The 24,274-nt window shown below is 33.2% G+C and overlaps 1 protein-coding gene across 1 annotated transcript in view; it reads right to left on the bottom strand.

Annotated features, from left to right (window-relative positions):
- The window catches only part of LOC123697533 (visual system homeobox 2-like), a 44,270-nt gene that overhangs the window by 9,255 nt on the left and 10,741 nt on the right, over nucleotides 1-24,274 (bottom strand). Inside the window, exon 2 of the mRNA XM_045644079.1 lies at nucleotides 9,195-9,245. Within this exon, the coding sequence (XP_045500035.1) occupies nucleotides 9,195-9,245 (51 nt within the window). The remainder of the gene's footprint in view (nucleotides 1-9,194; nucleotides 9,246-24,274) is intronic.

Raw genomic sequence — 24,274 nt, 5'->3', positions numbered from 1 at the left:
ATGAAATCTCTACAAATTGTAGAGGCATGTATTACAGGAATCTCAATAATTATCTCTTGTAAAAGCCTATTTATTTTACGTAAAATATTTTCATCTCATATCATCATTTATAAAGCCTTCGTGAATCTAAACATTCCAGAAATATTTATTTCACTGATCTAAGCATGATGCAGAGCCACAGTAGAGCTCGTATTAAGTAAGAAAACCAAACCAAAAAACATGAAAAATCACGTAAATCTAACATTCTTGTCATTAGGCAAGTTGATAATTTCCGACGCGAGAATAATTGCCAACTAATTAACGTCGGTTCTGTCAAAAGCCCTTTGTACGCGCCGCTCCACGAGTGCCAATTAAAATTTTACATCAGCCACCCTCGCTACACTGGCCACTGTAAATCTATATTTGCGGAAATCATACGTCGCTAGTGGATAATGAGGTTTGTGAATGGAGGTTTTATAATTCGATTTAATAAATATTCTTTGAGTTTTTGTTACAGCGCCATCTAGTTGTGGAGTGAGGAAAGTTTGCATGGAAGGCTGAATCATTGTCTTTGTAGGTACATAGTTATACATAATATTATGCCTAGACTCTAGAAAAACGCAGTTCGTCATGTATGCACATTTTTCAGTAGGTAGTGATCAAACCAACACATTCTAGTACAAAAGTTGGTATCGCTAACTGCAGTAGTCTAAGTAGACTAGACTTAGAAAAGTTTCTATACCTGCTAATATTATAAAGAGAAAACATTCTGGGTATTTGTATTTAATATGTTTGTAATGTTTTCAAACGAAACATATTGGACCGATTTCAAAAGCTCTTTATTTTGTAGAGCTAACAACAAACCTTGTCCTAAAAATGCTATAATTAAATTTGAATTCAAATTTTTTTATTTGGAAGAAATCTGGGTGTAGTTTAAACGATGATCATGGGTGTACCTAGCTTAAACCAATTCTCTGGTATAGAAAGGTAATCACATGTATGATACAGATGTCCAATTCATATGCGTCTCACGTCAGACAGTGACTCTACATAGCACTTATATTTTACAATTACATACCTAAGTATATTATAACCATAAACTACAGCAAGATTTATTCAATTCTAAAGAGGTTTCAACTTTCAATTGTAAATTTTCCTTAAGAGGCCGCCATGGGGAGGCGCCCTCCATGTATCACATGTTTACCTCTTGCCTCTTGTACTCTCTAAATTATTCATAACACACGTCTGTCTCGCCTTTGTGGCTTTTAATCTAACACTAATAAGCTAAAGCCTGTGACTAACACATTGCGATGCGATACAATTACAGTATACAAAGGCTTGGTTTTTGACATATACCTACGTACAAGTTTATCGTCTCTTTAGGAATATTTTAATCATGTCAAAAAAGTTTAATCACTTACCTATGTATCAACCTATCACGAACTTTTTTACTACCCTTGGAATTAAAACTTGGAAATTGAATTTACTACAGGGATGGCTTTCTCTGTTTTCCTAGTTTCTATACTCTACATTGTTATGTAGAGATAACTATACTTACCTACTATGGAATGTGTTTCATTTTTTTTATTTGAAATTAAATAGATAAAGTGTGAGAAATTTTATAATAGTATTATAAAATTGACGGCTTGAAAATGACTGAATTAAACCCAAATAATATTTGAGGTAGGATATTTTCTTACAAATATGTAGGTATACAAATTGGTTAGTATGAAATTCAGATATATGTATATATATTACAAAAAAATAGTTGCTCTACCTATGGGCTACCAGGATTAATCAGTTGTGTTCTTGTCTTTTAAAGCTTTTATATATTACTTACTAGCTTTCCACCCGCGGCATCGCCCGCGCAGTCAAAGAAAAACCCGCATAGTTCCCTTTCCCGTGGGATTTCCGGGATAAAACCTATCCTATGTCCTTTCTCGGGTATCAGAATATCTCTATACCCAATTTCATGCAAATTGTTTCAGTAGTTAAGGCGTGATTGAGTAACAGACAGACAGACAGAGTTACTTTCGCATTTATAATATTAGTATGGATTACAATAATATTTTTGGGGGAATACTCTAATTAGCGAGTTTACTTGGTTCAAAACTAGATGGCGTTGTCTCCAATATTTGGCCAAATTTTTCATACTGAAAAACATTTTCACCTTCACCCCGAAAATTTAATAACAACCAAATTATCTTCACCTTAGGATTAAGAAAGCAGGACAGTGTATTAATTTCAATTGATTCTATAGCCAAAATATCGTACGATAACCTTATACTTTTCAGAATATCGTATCGACACCGTCACGCATTCGTATTACTTCCTGACGTTGTAATGAGGCACTCACGCCTCGATTATAATTGCTAATGAGGCGTTAATACTCCCAAAAGCCTGCCACATTTGAACAGCCCTATTAAGTGGTAATAGGGTCCATGGTTGCGTGTCAAGTGCGCAGGCTCGTTAAACCGAGGGAGCGAGGGGAGGCTGGTCTAATCGTAAAATATTATTGTTCACATCATAGAATTAATAAGATAATACCGTTATATTTTATAGATCTGTAAAGTATTTAAGAAATAAAAAAAATATAGGTAGGTAGTATAATATTTGTTGAAAAGAAATAAGAAATATTTTAGCGCTGTCAATCAATATCACTATTAAGAACCTCTTAATGAGTTTTTTACACATAATTTAACTAGAGACATTATTCGTTAACTGGATATGTTTTTACTGTGATTTTAATTTGAAAAATATTTTGAGAGAGTAAGTAGGTATGTGCAAGAAATAATAAATATGAGAAATGATAATACCTACAATTTATTTTAATGATTGCTTTTATCTATGTTTAGATACAATATATAGCTTTAATATGTTGTTATTACACACTATAATACCTCAATACAGCTACCTACCTGATATAAGTAAAAATGTAATATTCATTCATTTTAAAACGAATGTAGATTATTATTATAATAATACAATCCCTCTTTCTACTGATTGCACCTTTATTCCATTGAATGACATCCAAAAAAACAGAATATTTACTTACAGTTTTACTACAGTATAAAACACTAAAATTAAATTAACATGATTTAAGAGAAATTGACAATTTTGAAATAATAGTAAATAATTTAGAAATTGTGGGATTCTTTGAAGTATAGGAAATATTTTAATATTTCTGACATGTCGCCTTCATTCTAGTCAGAATAATATGCTCGACCTTAAGACAAAACGTGATTAACTTTACATTTCGCCTTCTCAGACACTTATTTTGATACTATTTAATTAAATTATAATTAAATAAAACATTGAAAAAGATAATAATATAAATTAATTATAACAACTTCTCAAAATATCAAAAAAATAAATTAATTATCACGAAAAACTTCCAAAATAATAGAGAGAAAATCTAAAACACGATCTTCAGCAATGTTTAGCCCTTACAGTTTCCTTTTTTTACTACTAAAATTAATGTAAATATAATAATTTTCTGCTCAGTAATGTCTACAATAATCCCTTATTATTAATATACATTAATTGTGTGAATTTTTATTCAAAATTATACTTAAAATCAAAATATATCGAAGCGCACAGATAGGTCGACCTTAGTATGGTGTAGAGCACGCAGATTTACTTCATTTGTATTAATTTTTTACTTAAATACAATGTGTCTACGTGTTTAAAAAAGTGTAATGATAAATGCACTTATTGCTGCATCATAGAGCATATAAAATTAAATAATTTCTAATAAAGTATTAAATATAATAGAGTATTTCTGGAGCGTGTGAAAGAGCAGATGCCAGAGAAATAGTAGACCTTTCGATGACAATTTAGTATATTTGCCTGACACTTGTTTCTCGGTTTGCTTAGTATATCACTTACACAGCTAGGGGAGATTGTTTGCACACAATTTTGCTTATTAGCACGTTTTTAGAAACGCTTACTTCGACATTCAATTCACACCAAGTTCCTCGAGCACTAACTGGAGATCAATCGACAAATATTGGCCATTTGAATCAGTTGATTGGAAAATACGCTTAATTTTAGTATTCTTGATTATTTTGCAAATAATAAAATGTATGATAGTAGTAGGGTTGTCGAACAAAAGTTTGTATAAATCAATCTCGAAGTTGCTACGCGCGTAGATGCTCTAGTGCGCGTTTGTGTCGTAGATGTTTCGAAATGTGCTAAAATCGTTAATTTATTGATTATTTTTCATTAAAATATTAGTCAATAATATGGATGTTTATCATAAATTCATTGAAGAGTATTAGAATTGTAGAGGTAGGTTTCAAAGTTGAATGAACTTGAATTTTCTGCTCCTAAACATTGATATCAGAGTGATTACGACTGATCGTAGAACTTTTCTCTATGTGTAACTCTACTATTTGTATTTGTATTCTAATGAATGTCTACGTTTTATTTCTTGGCTATTTCCAAAGCCTTTGTATAAATAGGTAATTTTAGCTCTTACTTGAAATACTGGTGTTGCGATTATAAACGATGATAATATGAACAAATTCGACATATTTGATTGCAAAGATTTGATAATAGGAAAAAATAAGGACCATGAGCCCGTTTTAAAGATTTTTGTTGAATTATATGAATATTAGTTGAAATTCTATAAATACCACGGCAGAAATCGTTATAATTGTTCAACTATTTCACATATTACAAAATACTTCTGATTGAAGATTTACAAAATTGTGCTTTCTACGTAACAAATATCCAAGCTACTTCATTAACACGAAAAAAAACTGAAACGCAAAATCAAACGGCGCCGAACTAAATCCGATACGTTCGTCGCAATAGTTGTTATTGTTACAGAACCACTTAGCCGAGACAACATCTCGCAAGATATTCGACACCTACAACACAGCTCATTCGAATATACCCTCTATCACAAGGGAATAGAGTTGATTTTGTTTCTTTGTTAGAGGCGGGAGGGACGCAAATGTTACAGTAACTGATAACCTTGTAGCAGTTAATAATATCTATATTAACCAAGTGTGGAAACCTTCATTTTGACACCTCGAACCCTCGAACGGAACTGTTATTTTTTGGGCGACATTTTTTATTTATATCCCGTGCAATGTATAAGTTTACAAGATCTAAATATAGGATTTGTGTGTGAATTTGGAGCAAACGTTTGATGAATTTTTTTAAAGAATTGTGTGGAGGTTGTTACACTATATGTCTAGAATGTTTTTATGTAAATTGATGGATATTAATAAACTGAGTAAATAGAGATATGAATTAGAGCTTGAGAAGTAGAGCTTTCCTAATAAAAGTATAACGTTTTAGGAGAGTTCATACAGATGAAAGAATAAATTTTGCAGAGGGAGGTTTTTCTTAGATATAAAGAATAAGTGGTTGCATAAGAGAGTAAACTAAAAAATATAATAAAAATTTAACCTATTTTGGATGTCGATAATATCGTCTCCCTTCTAATATCTCTCTTCGCAGTATCGTCTCCAATACTAGAAGACAATTCATTAATTTACATAATTTAACCATACGTAAAATCCATTTAAATACAATATGGTATGCACTAACACATGGCGACGAGACGGTCAACAACCTAAAGATACGCTGAACGTAGCTACCCGACTAGCTGGCTAATTTTATATGTTTTTCTATATTAATGTCTACTTATATAGGAAACAAGAATACGAAAACTATGATTATTTAAGAAACAGTTACCTACGTTTACAAAGTCTCTAGATTTTTGTTTTAATATATAATTAATGAATGCTTTGAAATTTATTCAAATTCTCTATGTTTAATTTGAGAAAATTGGTATCTATTAGTTACTAGAGCCTAGATATAATACTCTGTACTCATAATTCAAATATAATTTATCAAGTCATAAAGTTCAGCTAGATTCATAGTTAGTTAGAATATTAATGATTTATTAGTACTTATAATACTTTTTGGTGCTACAAGTAACTTATTTGTAGGTACTATTAAACATGTTTTCGACGGCGCGAGTGTAGACCACTTCAACTTAAATTAATTAAAACTAATTGAGTTCTGTCACGGGTTGTTTCATGAATAGTACGCTTTATTCAAGTCAAACCACCAAATTTGTAGCTGTTTTGTGTAAATTTATGAGTAAGTAGGTATGTATATTTTTTTTATTATCTGTAGGTACCTATTTATTTTTTTGTTCTAATTTGTCTCTGGTCTCACTACACTCGACATTTTATATATTCAAAGTGTATAATTATATAAATAGCGCTGACACCATAATTTCCAAATTAAAAATGGCGTCTTTCTAAACAATAGCAACCGAAACGAGCATCGGGTTTCATTGTTTTAGGAACAATAAAAAGCGCGGCCATGTTGTTGGAAATGTCAATTCTGAATTCCTCCCCGCGGCGTTCCAAATATGAAATTCCCGCGTAGAAATGGCGGCAATTTTTTACAAATGGCTGCCGAGCCCTCGCTAGTCAGGTTGCTTTTCATAAACCACACAAGGGTTGCAAAACACATGTGAAATAAGCCAACGCAGACATTCCAGAATTTTCTGCCGCAAATCGATGCCGAGCGCGGGAAACTAAATACCTATAGGTACGTACTCTCTGTACCTCTACATGCAACTCGAACTATATAAAGATGAAAAAGGTACTGAAAAACACTTCAAGGCAACACAAACACGGTAAAAATATCGTAGCATTAAAAAGCAAAGTCAAATCAAAACCTAATGACGTAATTCGAGCGCCGGAACTATAACCTCTAATTTGCATCCAACAGGATCCTCACATCCCACCTAAGCGAATTGCCTCTAAAAATATTGTAACACCACTCTAGCGAGAAACACCTCTATTAGCTGCAAATCAGGGTTCAATATCGGAAGTGAGGGTTTGATTTATGATATTGGCTGTGGGCCTGCGCCGTGACGTTTGCTGTTTGGCGTATCGCTAAGACAAAGGGGCGAGGGGTGAGGCGGGCGCGGGGTGAGGGGCGAGGGGGGGTCGCCCCCCCACACCACCTCGAGCCACTTTCCTAAATCAGTACCGTGTATTGTTCAATATTAGTTCCTGGATAGGAATCCGCTCTTAGCTGGCTCATATTAAGGCATGCGTGGTTTATTAAGACTGTAGGTAGGTAGCCTACATAAATACTACTGATTTTGAAGACTAGCAAATATTGAAGTTACAGTAATTTAGTTAGACTCTATATCCAGTTATTACAAAATGTTGCAAAATAAACCCTAGATCAATTTTTGGCGAAATCTAGCATGCAGATGGTCACTTTGTTGTAAGCATCCGCTAAGAAAGAATTTTGATAAATTCGACCTCCAAGGGGATAAAATAGGGGGTAAAATTTTGTCATATGAAAATTTAGACCGCAAGGGCGAAGTTGCGGGCTAAATTTTATTCTGAAGAATTAAAATGTAAAGTTTACATAGGTAATCTGGTCTTTTTTTTCTTTCTTCATGGCAAAAAAATTGGTTGTCTGTAAAGTCGGTTTGAACGTGACAACGTAGGCCGATTGTGCTTCTTTGTCGCTCGTTCCGCGCTCTCGCTTGCACTTCAAGCCTTACATGGAACGCCTCAGATGAGTCAGAGCGAGGTAACGCCGCATGAGTCATGTTTTTTCGTGCGTGCAGCCGGCTCTATCGAATTATAAGACGTTGTCACGTCAAAAAAAATCTGGTCTTGTCTTTAAACTCTAAAAGTTGACTTAATTTGAAAGAGCAACTACGGAGTTTCTTGCCGGATCTTCTCTGAAGAAACTGCTTTTCGAACCGGAGGTAAATTTTAAATTATATTTTGAACTAGCTTTCCACCCGCAGCTTCGCCCGCGCAGTCAAAGAAAAACCCGTATAATTCCCGTTCCCGTAGGATTTCCGGGATAAAACCTATCCTATGTCCTAAAAGTAGCCTATGTCCTTTCTCGGGTATCAAAATATCTCTATACCAAATTTCATGCAAATTGGTTCAGTAGTTAAGGCGTGATTGAGTAACAGACAGACAGACAGAGTTACTTTCGAATTTATAATATTAGTATGGATGAATTAATGTTTGAGCTTGAGTTTGTAATTTGGTTAGATAGCTGGCTACTATATCATGAGCAGATACAGTAGTCTGCTAAATGATGTGCATTTTTTGTTCTTATAATTTAAAGCTTCGTATTTACTTTCGATTATCTGTCTAATTTCAAAAAAAAAAAAAAATTTATATACTTTTATGTAGGTAATTTTATAGACTTTTATGTTATTGTAACTGCTAGGTACCTAAAACCTTCCACGGAGTAGTAATAATTAATTACCTACTCTCATAAAAAATATAAGAAACAACAAAAAAGTAGGTACCTAGGTACTGTTTGTATGCGATGGAAGTTTTTTATTTATAAATCTTCTCATCCAATAAATTTGATGAAATTTTTAAACTTAGGCTACTTAAGTTTATTTTACACTAGCTTACCGCCCGCGACTTCGCCCGCTTTGTATAAAACCTAATAAATTATGTACTAAAACCTACCTATTGAATCACTCTATCTATTAAAAAAAACCGCATCCAAATCCGTTGCGTAGTTTTAAAGATTTAAGCATACAAAGGGACATAGGGAAATAGGGACATAGAAAGCGACTTTGTTTTATACTATGTAGGTAGTTATTTATGCACGTTTATGTACCTACCTAGGAATGTTTTACAATTCTCTATGATGGATAATTAATTAAACGTATTGCACGACATGACGTTTATTACAAGAAGGAATACTTACGAACATACTCCAATATACGTTTGATATTGTTACATTTTGCTTATCTACTTACCTGTTTCCAATATAAAACAACAAAATCAACAAAAATAAAACACATATATGTAACAACTAATATAATTATACTGCTACTTACTAAAGCAAAAAGGAAAATGTGTGCGTCTACTAGTGTACATACGTAAGAAGTGAAACTTCTTTATGACCTTATTTTTCAAAAAATAATTTACTATATGCAATTTTACAGAAATACGTCGAATCACGCGTGGTAGGGATAAGAAAAAGATGGCGCGTAACCGGCGTAACGGAAAAATGTCACGCGTAACGAAAAAATGTTACACTAAATTTTTTTCCAACCCCGATAAAGAAGTTTCACTTCAATAACTATCAATTTAGAAATAATTAAACTGTTACTAAGGCACATTCCAAATTACAATCATCTATTAATGTAATTAGCTTAATTAATAAAAACAACCACTGACCTGAGAGGTGCGTCTGCGAGGGACTGTAGGGTGACTTGATTTGCGGGAACCCTGCAAGAATTGCATTCACTTACAATTTGTTACAGGAATCTTAATTTGCTAGGGGCTTTCAGTTACATTAAGATGTATCTTTATCTTTGATTAAAGTACACATTTACAGTTAAAACTCAATTTCTTTACTTAATATCATTTAAATAGAGTAGGTACCTAGGTAAATTTATACTGACTATACAGGTGTCCCACTATTGGTAGGTATACTAAGCTCAAAGGAGGTTATAGTTTTGCATACGCTGAGTACTTCAAAAATACTTATTCACGGCGCAGTTTTTTTTTCAAATAGATGAATTCTTGAAACTCTATGTGTACAACCATAACAAGCAACCCGCCCAGCTTTGCTTCCAGCACGTGACCTATCGTTTAAGATTATGTTTTCATAGACAAAATGCTCACATTAGCGAAGCGGTATATGCCGACTGCGCGAAGCTTATAGAGAAGAAAACATGGATTTGCAGGAAAAAAGCATTAATTTTTTGATGTAATTTTGTTGTGTAAGTATTTTTTACGTGAGTGTAGGTATGCAAAACTACAAGTCCCTTCGCGCTTAGTATACCAATAGTGGGACACCCTGTATACTGACTATTTATGGTCAATATTAATTGAGCGACCTACTGGCGAAAGAATATTAAAAATTGCTTGAGCAGTTTGTGAGTTAATTCACACAAATATGCACACTTATTTATTAACATTGAAATCTTTACTTGTTTTCGAAAATTGTAATAATTATAATTTAATTAGACAATAGATAAATGCAAATATAATTAAGAATAAGTTTCAATACTACATAGTGATGAAAACACAAATATAAGTTAAATAGTTACTTTGTTTTCTCTTGATGGAACTGCATTAATAACATTAGCTTTACACATTTTGAAAATATAAATGTCTAAAGCAAGAAATAATTTACATACAATATTCATTTTCATAACAAGCAAATTCTCATTCGTCGCCGTCATTTTTTAACCGACTTCAAAAAAAAGGAGGAGGTTATCAATTCGGCCGGTATATTTTTTTTTTATGTATGTACTCCGATTACTCCGAGGTTTCTGAACCGATTTACGTGATTCTTTTTTTGTTCGATGCGGGATGGTGTCGAATTGGTCCCATAAAAATTTTATTCGGATAGGCCCCGTAGTTTTTATTTTATGAGTATTTTTGTCTGTAGGTATTTGTAAATTTTGCAAGTGCAAGTTTGAAGTCGGTTGTTTTTAACGCAGTTATTTATCACTTGTCTTAATAACTTATTTAAGCAAAATAAAGATTTATGATTTAATATTTGTATGTACCTAAATGTTTATAAACTCTAGTTATGTGAGTGTCCAATGATATTTTGTTCATTTAATCTCATAAATTAAAATTTAAAATTCTACTATTTGTTTTTCTTCCATGTAGAGTTCGTGTAATACGTTCGATCTTAAATAAATTAATGTTTTGCCAATTAATTATTAATTATTAGGTAGTAGTTAGTGTCTCTCCTTATTTTTTATTTTACGCTAGCATTATACATTTTAAACTTTGGCTTTAAATGATATAGAGAAATAATATGTGTTAAAGTCTTTAATTTCTAAATTTAATTAACGTTAACAACCAATACAAATCACAAATTATTAATTACAATCCCACCACTAATCGTACCCACAAATTCACGAACACACAGCTTGTCAAACGATCTATCAACACTTAGCACAAAATCTATTGTACATTTGGCACATTGCGTAGACCAAGCTCAAATTTCAGATGAGATAAAAACGCGCACAAAGAATCGAATTTAGATCGTGTTAGCTAAACAAAGGAAAGCTAAGACGATGTTTTTTTACAATTTCACGAGTTAACAAAGGTTAAATACTTCCTCAATTATGTGGAAAATGTATGCATTGTCCGTTCTGTTGAATGGTTTGGAGAAATTTAATAGTTTGGAAAATATACCTATTCGATGTTGTGGTTGTGTCCATGTTTACTGGGTTTTTGTAGCGTGACTATAATAGGGTTCATACTATATTGAATATGAGTAATAAAGTAAGTAATTACATATTTAATCAATGAATTTTGTCAGCTATTTATTCTCTTTAACCTTAACAATTTATAAAGTTCTCCTGTTTTTAATATTTGTACAGCTCTACATTTTTAAGATATTACAATCTTTCATACATATGTATTAAAAATATGATTAGGATTGCCGCATTGACGTAAGTAATCCTTTACCAAATTCTAAAGTAAAACCATACGACATACTAATTTAGGAATGACAAAATATTTACAATATACGAGTAGATTTGAACAATATATTTTGTAATGTTTATCAATTAACTTGTAGCCACTCTCTTTAGGGATGACAAAATACTTTAACAACCGAATTTAACATAGCGTTTATCACTTACGTAGATTTGAACCAAACATGCAGCTGATGGCAACCCATCAATAGCGAGGTGTCAGGTTGCATCACACAATACACTCTTGAGATAATGAGCTGCTGACTTTTTGAGATCACTTCTACACGTTAAGTGACTCACAATGACAACCATTTGTTAGATAAATTAGAGGGTGTGATGTCCTGGCTTTTAAGGACATTACTAAAGGATTGAGAATAAATTATCTGATGGCAGTAAAGATAGCTTTAAAATATTATAAGAATTTTTAACCTCGATAGAGCCGTGTTTATTTGTTGAGTAAAATTAGGAGAGATATTGTGTGTAGAACATTAAACTGTTGGTAAAATATTGAAATATTTTTTCCTTTCTCTTGTAATAAGTTTGTAGAATGTATCTTATGAGATATCTTTATTTTTTTAAACTAATACTTCAGGCGCTCCATCTATCAGGAGTGCCCAAGTTATGTATAAGTTTATTTTATTTAAAGAAAAGTTTACATAACCAATTAATTTTATCCCACGTTGAAAATATTTTTAGATAGAAATAATTGGGTTGAATTATCATTAGGGTGTTCTATAATATGTGAATAGTAAAATGTAGAGCGACTGTTTATCAATTACAATTTACTTATTATAATTTTATTATATTCAATTAATAGGTAGGTAGGCATACATTTAGGATATATTGATATAAAGCTTTTTTAATACCAACCACAACTATTATATTCTATCAAAAAATAAACATAAGCTTTGATTCGTATAATTTCTTGGTATAATTATAAACTAAATTGACATTGACATGTAACGTTAGCAAATTAACGAATATATGAACGTATCCACTTACTGGAGTTCGTCTTAATTATCGATCTATTGTCTATTTGTATCGGATTCCCTCAAAGGCACTCTTTAATTAACAGGAGTGCCCTCGACAAGGGAGGGCCTGGTATGGGTGGCCATATTGCGTATTAGCTAAAATAATACCTATATTTGATTTTATAATTGGTAATTTAAAAATCTCATTTAGATATCTACTAATTTAATAATGTAAGCCGTAAGGAATGACGTTGGTAAGTAGGTATACACATAGGTACCTACAGGACTGGATAAAAAGTGATGTCGATAGATGTGTTTTATCCCCATTCTTTTGTATAAGTAGATATATGATAAAATAATAAGTACCTAATCAAAAAATATTGTGTTATGGTTTATATTGATATTGTATCTCTATTTATTCGAACCCTCTTTATATTTTTTGAGTAGACAGTATTAATAAGAACCATATTTTGTAGGTATGACTTGCTCCTATAGTCATGAGCGACTGAAAATCAGTGCTCTACTTTGCAGCTTATACTGAGCTCTTGGCACTTCTCAGCTTCTGAAAATATTTGCCATATTTTTATTCAAATTTATTATCTTCTTTACATTACATTTTATCTAATATTTTAGCGGTAAAATCTCCAAGATGGCGGTAACTCGTTCAAAAAAATCGCATAACCCGGCATATTTAAATGAACAGTGTAGCTCACTCGGAACGCAGTACGTGCCTTGCATCTTAATTCCACAACCAACAGCTTCTAACGACCCTGATAACTGGATAACCCGCTAATGACGTCACTTGAGGACTTATTAAACGAATAATGAGTATAGTTCAGCTTAGATTAAGTACAAGGGGCTCGATTTCAAACTTGTTACGGGTCGAAGGAATGTTCATAACGAGTTGGAAGTTTTATCATTATAACTTATTATGGATAACGAGGTTGTCTGTTTAACGATTCACTTTTTTCAAGCCTAGATAACTTCTTAACTCTTGTGAAGTATCTAATTCTTGTTATTTTATAGATTGATATAGACACGATATAGATAAATTGATGTAAAGATGTTAATGATTATAATTATTTTGTTTCTTGCGCTACGAACTTACGAAGCCTACGCAACACTTTTACAACAAATGAAACAAAATATCTATTACCTTTACAACACCTATGAAAAATAAACATCATGCATTACTATTTGCTATCTATCATCCAACTTAAATTTGTGTCTCCTATCGTTAAATGTTCATAAAATTTTCAGTATAGCTAGTTTTTGAAAATTGGCTGTGCATTACGGTATTTATTACCTTATGATTTAAACAAAATTTTGAACAATTTATCTATCATATAAAACGAGTATGTGGCTGGCAGGCTTGGTACTTCCCGGATAAGTTCAAAAATAACTAGTAGTAGGGAAGCTTATATATACAGGGGTAATATATCATTTATATAAGGTAAGTACTATTTACTAATCATTTTAAATGACTATCATTCCACAAAAGTCAGAACTTTTGATTCAGGAATGATGCTCTATTTTTTAAACAATTATCTTAAATAAGTAGGTAACATAAGTACCTAATCATTAATGTAGTTTAATTTAACAACACTTTATTAAACATGGCGCTCATAAAACAAAAGCCACAATTGAACGCGGTCTATCTGTGCATTACAGTCGCTTTATTTCAGTCTGCAATAAAATTTCAATTAAACAGAAATGACTTCAAATATAAGCGCTCTTTTGTTAACGGATTAGCCCCTGGAATTTAGAGGGCTAGTAATTGAAATAGCTATGTGTATTAGACGGTATTACTACCGACCAGTATAACTTGACCCTCTACGCCCCCGATTGTATGAGAACCTACAAGTCTATAGGGTCTTGTGAAGTAGTTGAGGGGTCAAGTTATACTGGTGGGGTTGTGTCGTCACATTCTTGGCGGATTACAAGTCTCAGTGACAGAACGTTTTCAATTAACTATCCCCTGGTTTGTATTGGATATTAATTTATTGCACTCATATGTTGGATAATGCGGTTGCAGTGTAATTGCATTTTATTGGACTTTGTATTTTAATAACTTTTATATTTTAATGACTTTCAGAGGATTAAAGTGTATTGTTATGTCTGTTTGTGGCATTGTAGAGAAACCGAAAATCGGTTTATTCGTAAGTTTAAATGTGACATTGAACTAGATAGAGAACAGTGTGAATAGAGAATAAAATATACAGGTGTGATAAATATACTAATTATAATTTGCAATTGCAAATTTCGGCAATACCTATTTATTTTCTTTACCGCAACTTGTTAATTTTTTTCCATCTCAATTGTACTTGTAACACCAAAAGTCGGTGCTATTGTGTTTTTGCGACACTCAAAGTAACCTTAAAGTGTAACATTGTCCTAAAAACACAATCTATTCGATTAAATGACACAAAAATGGTATTTAATATTATTGAACGGTAGCCTGTATAAACACAGATTTCCGCAAAAGAGCAAAAACTTGTGAAAACACCCGAAGCGCCACTTCACTTTAACTAAACAAAAAATGCTTTAAAACTAACAAATTGGGGCTTAAAGCGCCGCCCGTGAAATTGATTGAAAAAATTACTAGTTAGTGATTTGTTGGTATTTATTTAATAAATTAGTAAATTCATAAATTTTGAATTTTGCAAGAAGAAAACTGAAGGTTTAAATGTTTTATGTTTACATTCATAAAATTTTCTTTTCTTTAGTCTTTATATACCTACAGGAATGTCATTTTTGTTTCCTCTCTGTAGACAAATGGTAGTTACAAAAAGCGTTTCATTTTTTTTTAAATAGTCCTGCCCGTCTTTTATGTTTTCACTTTTTACATTGCTGAATACGAATTTCTATCAATTTAGATTTTAGATACATAAATCGACAAAATCCCTAGGGGGTGAAATGGGGGATGAAAATTTAACAATCACACATTAACATTACAGCTAGTACCTATATTTAGTCGAATTACTCAACCCTTCAATTACAATTACAATAAAATAAATTACAATAAATACTTCACAATATTTTGACAAGCGCCACGCCTCACGGATTACAGGGGATTACTTTGGATTCACTTCCTTGCTACAAAGGTGTATTGTAACGAATAAAGGACGTCTTACACATTGTTCATTGTATCCATAAGGATGCATTATTGGCCTTATTTTTTATTTATGTTGAGACATTTTATTAGAGTGGGCTAGATAGGTTAAATTGTTTTGATATTTAAGTTCCGTTGCTTTATTGAAGTGAAAACTTCTTTAGCGGCGTTGGGTATAAAATCTTAAACTCGCGTCAGGACACGTGGCCTGATCGAAAAAGCGTAAGACGGATTTTTTTAGCCCTATAGGTATTCCATGCGTAAGACGGATACCATTCCAAAATATCAAACATGCTGAACGTTAATAATCAAGTTTTCACTTCTGCCGGCACTCCCGGAGAGCAACCCGTCTTTTTTTCCGTTTCGATCTTTTCTTAAAAATATATCGAATAGTAAAGTAATGAAAGCGTAAGAAAGATACATTTTAGTCATAAGAAAACCCAAACGTATTACGTAGGTATTGAACATCATAAAACAAAATAATATAGCCATATTAGATTATTTCATTCGTCTCTAACGCGATTGAAATACGTAGGTACGAGTAGGTACTACTTCTACTACATGCCATACATACATTATTGATATCCTATAAGCAACAATCGAAATAATTTCCAATAAACTCGGTTTTAATTGAAACCTTTTACGACAAATCCACCCACATCTACAGTAGGTATGCACATCACTTTTTTACAGAATGATGTATCTCCAGGCTGTTAAAGCACTAGTTTTTCAAATATCTAGGATAGGTATAAAATCTAGAATGTTCGTCATATTCTTTTGAAAAGTAAAATAAATATTTTGAAAACAATCTAGATGCGTCTTCGTCTACCGCCCTCGGCTGTACTTGGCCAAATCATTGTACGGCGCTACACGGGAAAATCAACCCTAAAGACGATTTGCAAACACGAAAAAAAAAGGTGAAAATCGCATGTGCAAGGACTATGTCGTCGCGTTATGACTAGTAAACAAAGCGTTTTGAATTTTATGCAAATAGCTTTTAGGTTTTAATTTGAGTGGGAACGTCATAAGGAAAGCATGCGCTAGTGATGTCAAATGGAGATTCTAAAATTCTGGGCTTGTTTAATTTTATTTATATTTTTTATTTATTTGAAAAGATAATCTTAGAAATTCCGGTAGGTAGAGTCGGACATAGAGATAGCTATTTTTAGTAAATAAATATTTACTCTAATGATGATTTTTAGTCTTTATTCTGATATTCTGATAAAGTGCTCATAAGTTAATTACAATCAAGGAGGTAGGATGTATCTATCGCACTACAACTATAGTTGAAATTTAAATCAATTGGAATCCCAATTTTTCCCAATTCCCCAATTCCTAATCGACCTTTCAGACGTATTAGTTGCATATGTCATATAAAAAAATACTTTTACAAAGTTAAACCTACCTAAAAATGAAGTTGATTCGCTTATGCATTCACGATTAAGTTATTCCATGTTAATACGAATCAAACTACATATTTGTTTTAACTCTACAAAAAGTTCCTGTAAAAAAGTAACAAAAAAAAAGCTGTAATTGAATCATCGACAACAAATCACCGATTATAGAAGTTATAATGACATCACTATCAAAACGTCGAAACGCGGGGCGCGGGGCGGGTTTAATAGCAGGCAGTTAGGACTCTTTGTCCTACGTGTGAAGTGAGCACTAGGGCACACGGGCCCACAGCCTACCACTCCCCGCAGACCCCCCGCGCCCCCCGCAGCACCCCGTAGCCAAGGCCCGCTCGGCTTCCGCGCAGACACTCTCAGGGGTCAACATACACTAGCCGGCTCAAGTATAAAACGTGTTTATTACGAACCACGTTTCCTGCATTGCATTTACGCGATTACCGTTATTGCCACACTAGAATTTCAGCTAAAGTTATTTGCGATACGGGCGATATTCGCGTGCGCGTATTCGTGTTTATATTGCAAATTTTTGCCGGGCGTACGGTACAGTTATTCCATAGGTGTTTCAAGGTGACGCCGCGGGCGATTCCGGGAGGGGACGCTAGTCTAATCCTTGTTGAGTGTTACCCATGTGCTGTGCTGGCCTATTAGAATAATTTATTTATATAACACTCTTATACAATATACAAAGCGTCTAAATGCTGTAAGTGTTTAGAAAAATTGTAACCTATTATAGTAGTACCTTGTAAGTTGTAGGTTATAGTAGTACCTTGTAGGGTTTAGGTATAGTATACCTAACCTAACTGTATTCACAGTATGTATTATAATAACTGTGATAATACTAAAACAAATACTATTATTGTTAAGAAAACCATTATCATGTTTCCATTATCCATACCTACCCTAGATTATTCTATCAAAAAAAAGGTTTTGATTATTTTAGAACCTACGTTTGATGAAATAAAATCGACGGAAACGGATGACTTTTTGAATGAGTTAAATTTTTTGAAATATTTCTTAGATTTAAAAAACTGTGTTTTCAATATTCTAAATAAAAAACAACTTATACCTAATTTTATTATTATGATCCAATTAGAAAAGTATAGTTAGACAGTGGTTCTAAGCTCATATTCTTTCACTTTACTTGTACATGTAGTAGGTATTTATCTTTTCCATTAATCATTATGCGCTTGAAGTTACTTTTACAAAATATAAAAGCGATATTGAGGTCTGAAAAATATTTACCTATCTTCATAAATTTGTTGTTACAGTTAAAAATGTCTATAAATACCTAGTAGGTAAGTACGTAGTAGATATGCAATAGTCCTACATAAATTTAAAGTTTTTTTATACTTAGATAAATTAAATTTTATAAATACTTACCTACCTACCTTTCCCCCGATACACATTAATTTCAACAATGAAATTAGATTTAATTGATTTTGTAAGCTTGCAAATCAACATAAACATTAATTTAAAAGTACCTAGGTAATAGTTATTTATAATGTAGGTAAAAAAACTTCTAAATTAGGTACTTAAAGAAGGTACCAGGGTCTAAATTATCTAAAGAACTGTAATAAAACTACATAATTGTGTAATTATAAAATTCAAATTCATTTATTTGCCAATAAACACAAATATCTTCCTATTTGCAGAAAAAGCTACATACAATTTTAAAAGCTGCATAAACCTTGATAATTCACGTTCCTTTTCAAAAGTGAGCTCAGCTAATCCCGTCTAAATATCAAATAAAACAACGCCTAACAGCGTAGCATAATAAGCTCCCTTTCTTCCTCGCATCCTTCAGGCCTTGTTCGAAGTACAAATAGTCGTTTGTTCCCGACTCTCTTACAATCTAACACCTAGCTATTGTTCCTCTAAAAACTAATGAACACACCTCGCGCTAACATGAGTGACAATCGAGCCGAGGACGGCGGGGCGGCGGGCGGGGGGCATAACGACGCAAAAAGAAAAAAACAACCAATTGGCACTTAGCTTGTAGCAAACAAACGACTAACTACAATGTCTTCATATTTAGTTAGCATTATTTCGCGTGTTCCCTGCAATAGTGCTCTATTGGCGGGCTATAGAGCTCATTTTCGAATGCCTCCACCCGGGGGCAATTATTTTTCACGGACATAGTAAATTCTGAAGACGCTTTTGCAGAAGAATGAAATGTGGCGTCTTGTTGTTTCAAAATGGTCGTGCTGAGCGCTGTATATACGTCAGTTTTTAAGCTTTTCCGTTGTATGCTTGAGAAAAATGGGGTATTTTGGGGTCCTACTCTGTTCTAATTGTAGGCAAATGGAACAACTTTTACGGGAAATTAGCTTCGTGCTTTTTTGTACGAATCTCGGTCAAAGTTGAAAATGCCTTGACTTTTCACACCTTGCAAGTGTTTGGTATTTCAGTGTTGTGAATATTTGAACGAAACAATGGGTGCTTTTAAAATAAAGAATGTAAACAGGAAAAATGATGAAGTTCATATCCACTGAATACTTGCAACAGACAGAATATTGATTTCATTGATTCTCTATTATGTATGGGCAAAACCGAGGTGAAAGTATATATAAGTATAACTTTATATTCTCCAAATATGGTTAGTTACAAGTTGAGAGGCTTTAAGTCAGATATAGAGCAAAAATATGATTTCAATTAAGAAGCTCTTGCATTTGCGCACGCAGCTAAGTTATTTTTTGGGCAAAAGAGTTTTTTAAGAAGTCACCTATCAATATAATATGTATTATAAAGAAAAATTTATAATAAACCTAGGTATAGAAAAAAATATCCCATAAATGTATCACACACCTGTAGAAAATAATATAAAAAAAAACAATAAAACAGTAGATATCAACAAAAAGGGAAGAATTTATCTTGCATATAAATAACTCAAAACACCAAAACCAAATCTACCCACAAGGCCACAAACCTTAAAAAATCACGCCATAAATCCGTTAAAATATCAAAGCCATGTCCGCAAGGTGGCTGGGGCACACGATTGCCCCTACAGCCATTAATATATTAGCGGCGACTTGCCCCGGGAAACCCTCATTAAACGGTGGATAGCGTTTAATAAGAAAATAGTGAATTCATACGGTGACGGAATTAAGCGATTCCAATTCGGCTTGGGGCACACTTGGCTCGGAATATTACCTATAGTTGCTTTTTTGCGTGCTAAACATAATGGGAGATTGTAAGGTTTTTGGGATCAGTTGTTAGCATTGGTTTTGTTTTATCGTACGTCAAACTATGGGTTTATTGGGTTCTAAATAAGTAATTACATGTGAGTGATCTTCTTGGAAATAAATTCAAATAATTCTGGTCGGTAATGGTAATATGTAGGTACATTATCAACTTAGCCATTATTGTAAGTACTGAATATTGACAGAATCTTAAGGAGGAGATTTCTTCTCCTCTTCATAAAATTTAAATTTTTCGTAAGGGTCATATTTTTATTGTGAATAATTAGCTTCTGTAGAGCTATCCTGCTCTGTAGTAGGTACATGTTAATTAAAAAGAAATCGTAGTGCTTCTTTAAGCGTTACTTATTTAATGTACTCAGTGAGTAGTGACGTCTAAATAAAATTATTAAAAAAAATCTATTGCTAAAACGTTTATAGGCTTTTGTTCTATAATTTGAGATCAAATCTATGTTAATTACCTAAATCACTACTTCAGCATCATTAGGTAATAAGTCATAAACAAAACGCTCTACATAAACTGTTAGAACGTTTCTCATAAATAGGGAGGAATAATTATTCAATCGACTAAATTACAATGTTAATGTAAATAATTATATCATTGGCATTTATAGTTAATTTATTCATCGCCCGTTGTGTCGCGCGCCTGCCGGCGAACGATTGTCATTGCAAGGTTTGGTTCGAAAGTGAATTAACAATGAAGTCGGCGCCGCGTGCCCTCCCCACTCCCCCGCACACCCGCGACATCCCCTCCCCCTCACACCCTCGCACAGCCCAATTGAACGAACAAACATACAACTATGACCTATTTGCGGCGCAGAGTCTTCACTTCTTGTCCGTTCTTAAAACTTTACAAAGTTTTACAGGCATTTTTAATTGCTTCTACAAGCGACGTACCTAAGTAGCGAAGGAAAGATTTCTAGATATTTTTACGATTTACTCCTATAAGACATAGCGTTATTTCTTCAACAGATTTAGAAGGTAAAAGTCAAATCTAATTACCAGCTAACACTACCGAAAACCGTTGCATGTTTCTAAAAAAATAAAACGTTCACACCGTAATTACGGAACAAAAACCAGTCCCTCTGAAGTTGTACATTGTCCTAATGCTAATCCGTGCGACCCTTGCTAATGGAGGTTTTAAGAAAGCGAAATTAAGCCATCTTGCGTCAAAAAGTCCAAAAGTGGGGACTGGGGCGGCCGGGAACGTCGTATCCTACTGACAAATATGTTTTGTTTTTGTGCTCCGATTTTAGCTTGGCGGTTTTTGGCCGTTTTCTTATATGCATCGTGTACGTTTTGTAATAATTATGAACTAAACTGTATCATTTATTTAGTCTCTTTAGGCTCTTAGAAATGCTTTAGTAGTACATTAAATAATATATAGGAATTAATTTAATTGTACATATCTTTCTTGATATTATAACATGAAAGGTGCTTGGTTTTGGAAGATCTTTGTACTAAATGGCAGGGGAGGAAGCGAAGCTTGTACATTAGTACTAAACTCTACTTAGTAATGATATTTCCATTTTCTCCAACTAATAATGATCGCAAAGTCATAATAAAATATTTAATATCAATACATACTACATATTTACTCAATTTCGTATTCAAATCATGGCCCATAAAGTACGACAATATCAGCGCTGAACAACACAATATTTAATAAAATTACCATAACGATGATACGTTCGTATTAAATAACTCATTGTAAATAACCGCCCAATTTATATTCTGCCCCGGGGATATTATCATAATCGGCCAACGAGCGGGACACAACATACCTCAACTCCCCGCGCCAGACAAGGACGAACGATCTGAAAACTTCTGACGACGCTAAAAATTTATTGGAGTTCTTATAATGAGGTTGTATTCCAGTTTGGAAAATTCTTGAAGTGATTCAACTGAATTGTAGACTCTATCACAACTTGTATAAGGTACACAGTCGTGCGGTTAACATCTCTTTCAGTACTGTGTCCAAGAATTCCACGTTTCACTTAATTAATTTTTCATTTAATTAATTCCGTACATAACGTTGTTTTCTAAGAAATTATACAAACGCAAGCTCTTTATTAAATTAATCATCCATTTAGAGGACATATTCAAATTATTGAAATTGTGTGCATTCAATCAACATTTGTTAATTTTCTCACAAAAAATCCGCAAAATAAAGCAATTTGAATTCTACCAAAACCGTTTCCAATTTCAGCGCAAAACACAAAGATACCGTCGCAAAGCACAAAGGTAAAATAAAGGATCCATTGTTCTGACTTATTAGTCAATTCAACAATATCCTAACTGGAGAGCCCTCAGGCGATAGTTTAGAATCCTTCACACCTGTCTCGATAACAAACAAACTAGAAAAATTCGCACTGCGAGGTCGAGTGTCCTCTATTATTGTTATCTGTGTGGGACTTTAGACTTTAAACATGCGGTTTAGGGTTTAAATTAACGTGTGGGGGCGATAGTTTCATTTTGAGGCTAATTAGAAATGGGGGGGTCGTGGGCGGCTGGGCGGCTGCGCCCTACAATGTGAACTCTACGCCGTCAGCTGTAGACTGCCAACTGTTTGTTTTATAACTCATAAATAAATCCGATTGTACTGTTTGTATGTGGTAAATATTTTCGTTAGTGCACTGAGCGCTGGTCTTTATTCGCTTTGGGAGCGTTGCACTGGTGTACGAAATAATTGTGCTTTTGACGGGATTTAATCTATTCGAAGTTAAAGATAACAAAAGACAAGATATAAAAGTATAAATTCAAGTGTAATACAAACATTTTGCTCTCCAAATTATTCGATAACAAACTATAAAGTTAACACGAATGGATACGCGCTAAGTTGGTTGTCTTTGCCATTTTGTAGAGCTCGTGAAAATTTACAAATGTTGTGACACGAGTTCATATAGTCAGCCTACCATCTTAAACTAACATTCTCGTTTATATTCTCAACAACTTACTTATATACTAATTATACCTACATGCTTACCTAACTTCTTACCCTATACAATTCCATCATACTATTCGTCAGTAGCGAATTATTTTAATTTTCATATTCAATGTTACACACTTCCTTCTATGTACCTACAGGAAAAATATCAAACTCAATAATGAACAAAAAAATCGTCAAAATCGAATATTTCCCAAGCATCGCCAGGCATTCCACTAGTGGTGTGAAAGTAGCTATTAAAGTCGCAAGCTTTGTGCGAAGGTGTCGAGCCGCGGCTCCAGCACCACCTCGCTATACTCATAGCACTCAGCTTCACTTCGACTTTTCATATTCATTAATTACACGTCTTTGATATTTGCTATTGGTGTTTTTTGTTTAGATTTGTAGTTTTTATAGAATTCTATCAATTGTAAACATGTTATAGAATTTCTTATTGTTTTTGGAAGTTGGATTATTTAACAAATAATGATTTAAAAGTCAACACCCTCATTATGATCGTTAAGTGGATTACCTATATCACGACTCTTATGTATTTTAATTACTTATGTGTTGTTTTAATTATATGATAGGCCTTTTTTCAAGACAGTCAGCAGTACAGTCAAAATATTCAAGTACTTTTCTCTTCGAAACGATTTTTAAATCGTTTTCGATTCTTCTTATTACCGACATAGCCGTTTTTTTATTTGCAACTTTTTAACTCATTTCATTTGACGTTCACATCTTCAAGTGAACTTCAAGTGGGCAACGTCTGGCCGAACGCGAGAGGCCAATCGATATGAGCTGAGCCGTTCTCTAGACGGTGATCTGCATAATGTGTTGATTATAAAGCGATCACACAACAATAAGTGCCGCGGGACAAAGGCACTGTCTACGTAAGCCCCCTCCGCCCGCCGCGTGATACAGTGCCGCTACATGCAAGAATCACGATTAATTAATTTATTAGTTAATTTATGTGCTACATACTAACTACCTAATTATATGTATCAATATGCGAGGGTTATTCCTTCTTCTTCATTTGTTTTCTCTACATTAATAATATTCGATATTCAAATTGATAAAAAATGTTTATTCATCTCTTTAACTCACAGTAGGTAGTGCAAGTTGACACATTTTTTAAGTTACCTCATATTTTTTACCATTATTAAATACAATAAACATATTTGCCACTTATTTA

The sequence above is a fragment of the Colias croceus genome, chromosome 14, assembly GCF_905220415.1.
Source record: "Colias croceus chromosome 14, ilColCroc2.1".
In the NCBI taxonomy this organism is placed as follows: Eukaryota; Metazoa; Arthropoda; class Insecta; order Lepidoptera; family Pieridae; genus Colias; species Colias croceus.
Note: the sequence above shows the minus strand (reverse complement) of the source record. Positions and strands in the feature narration are given on the sequence as shown.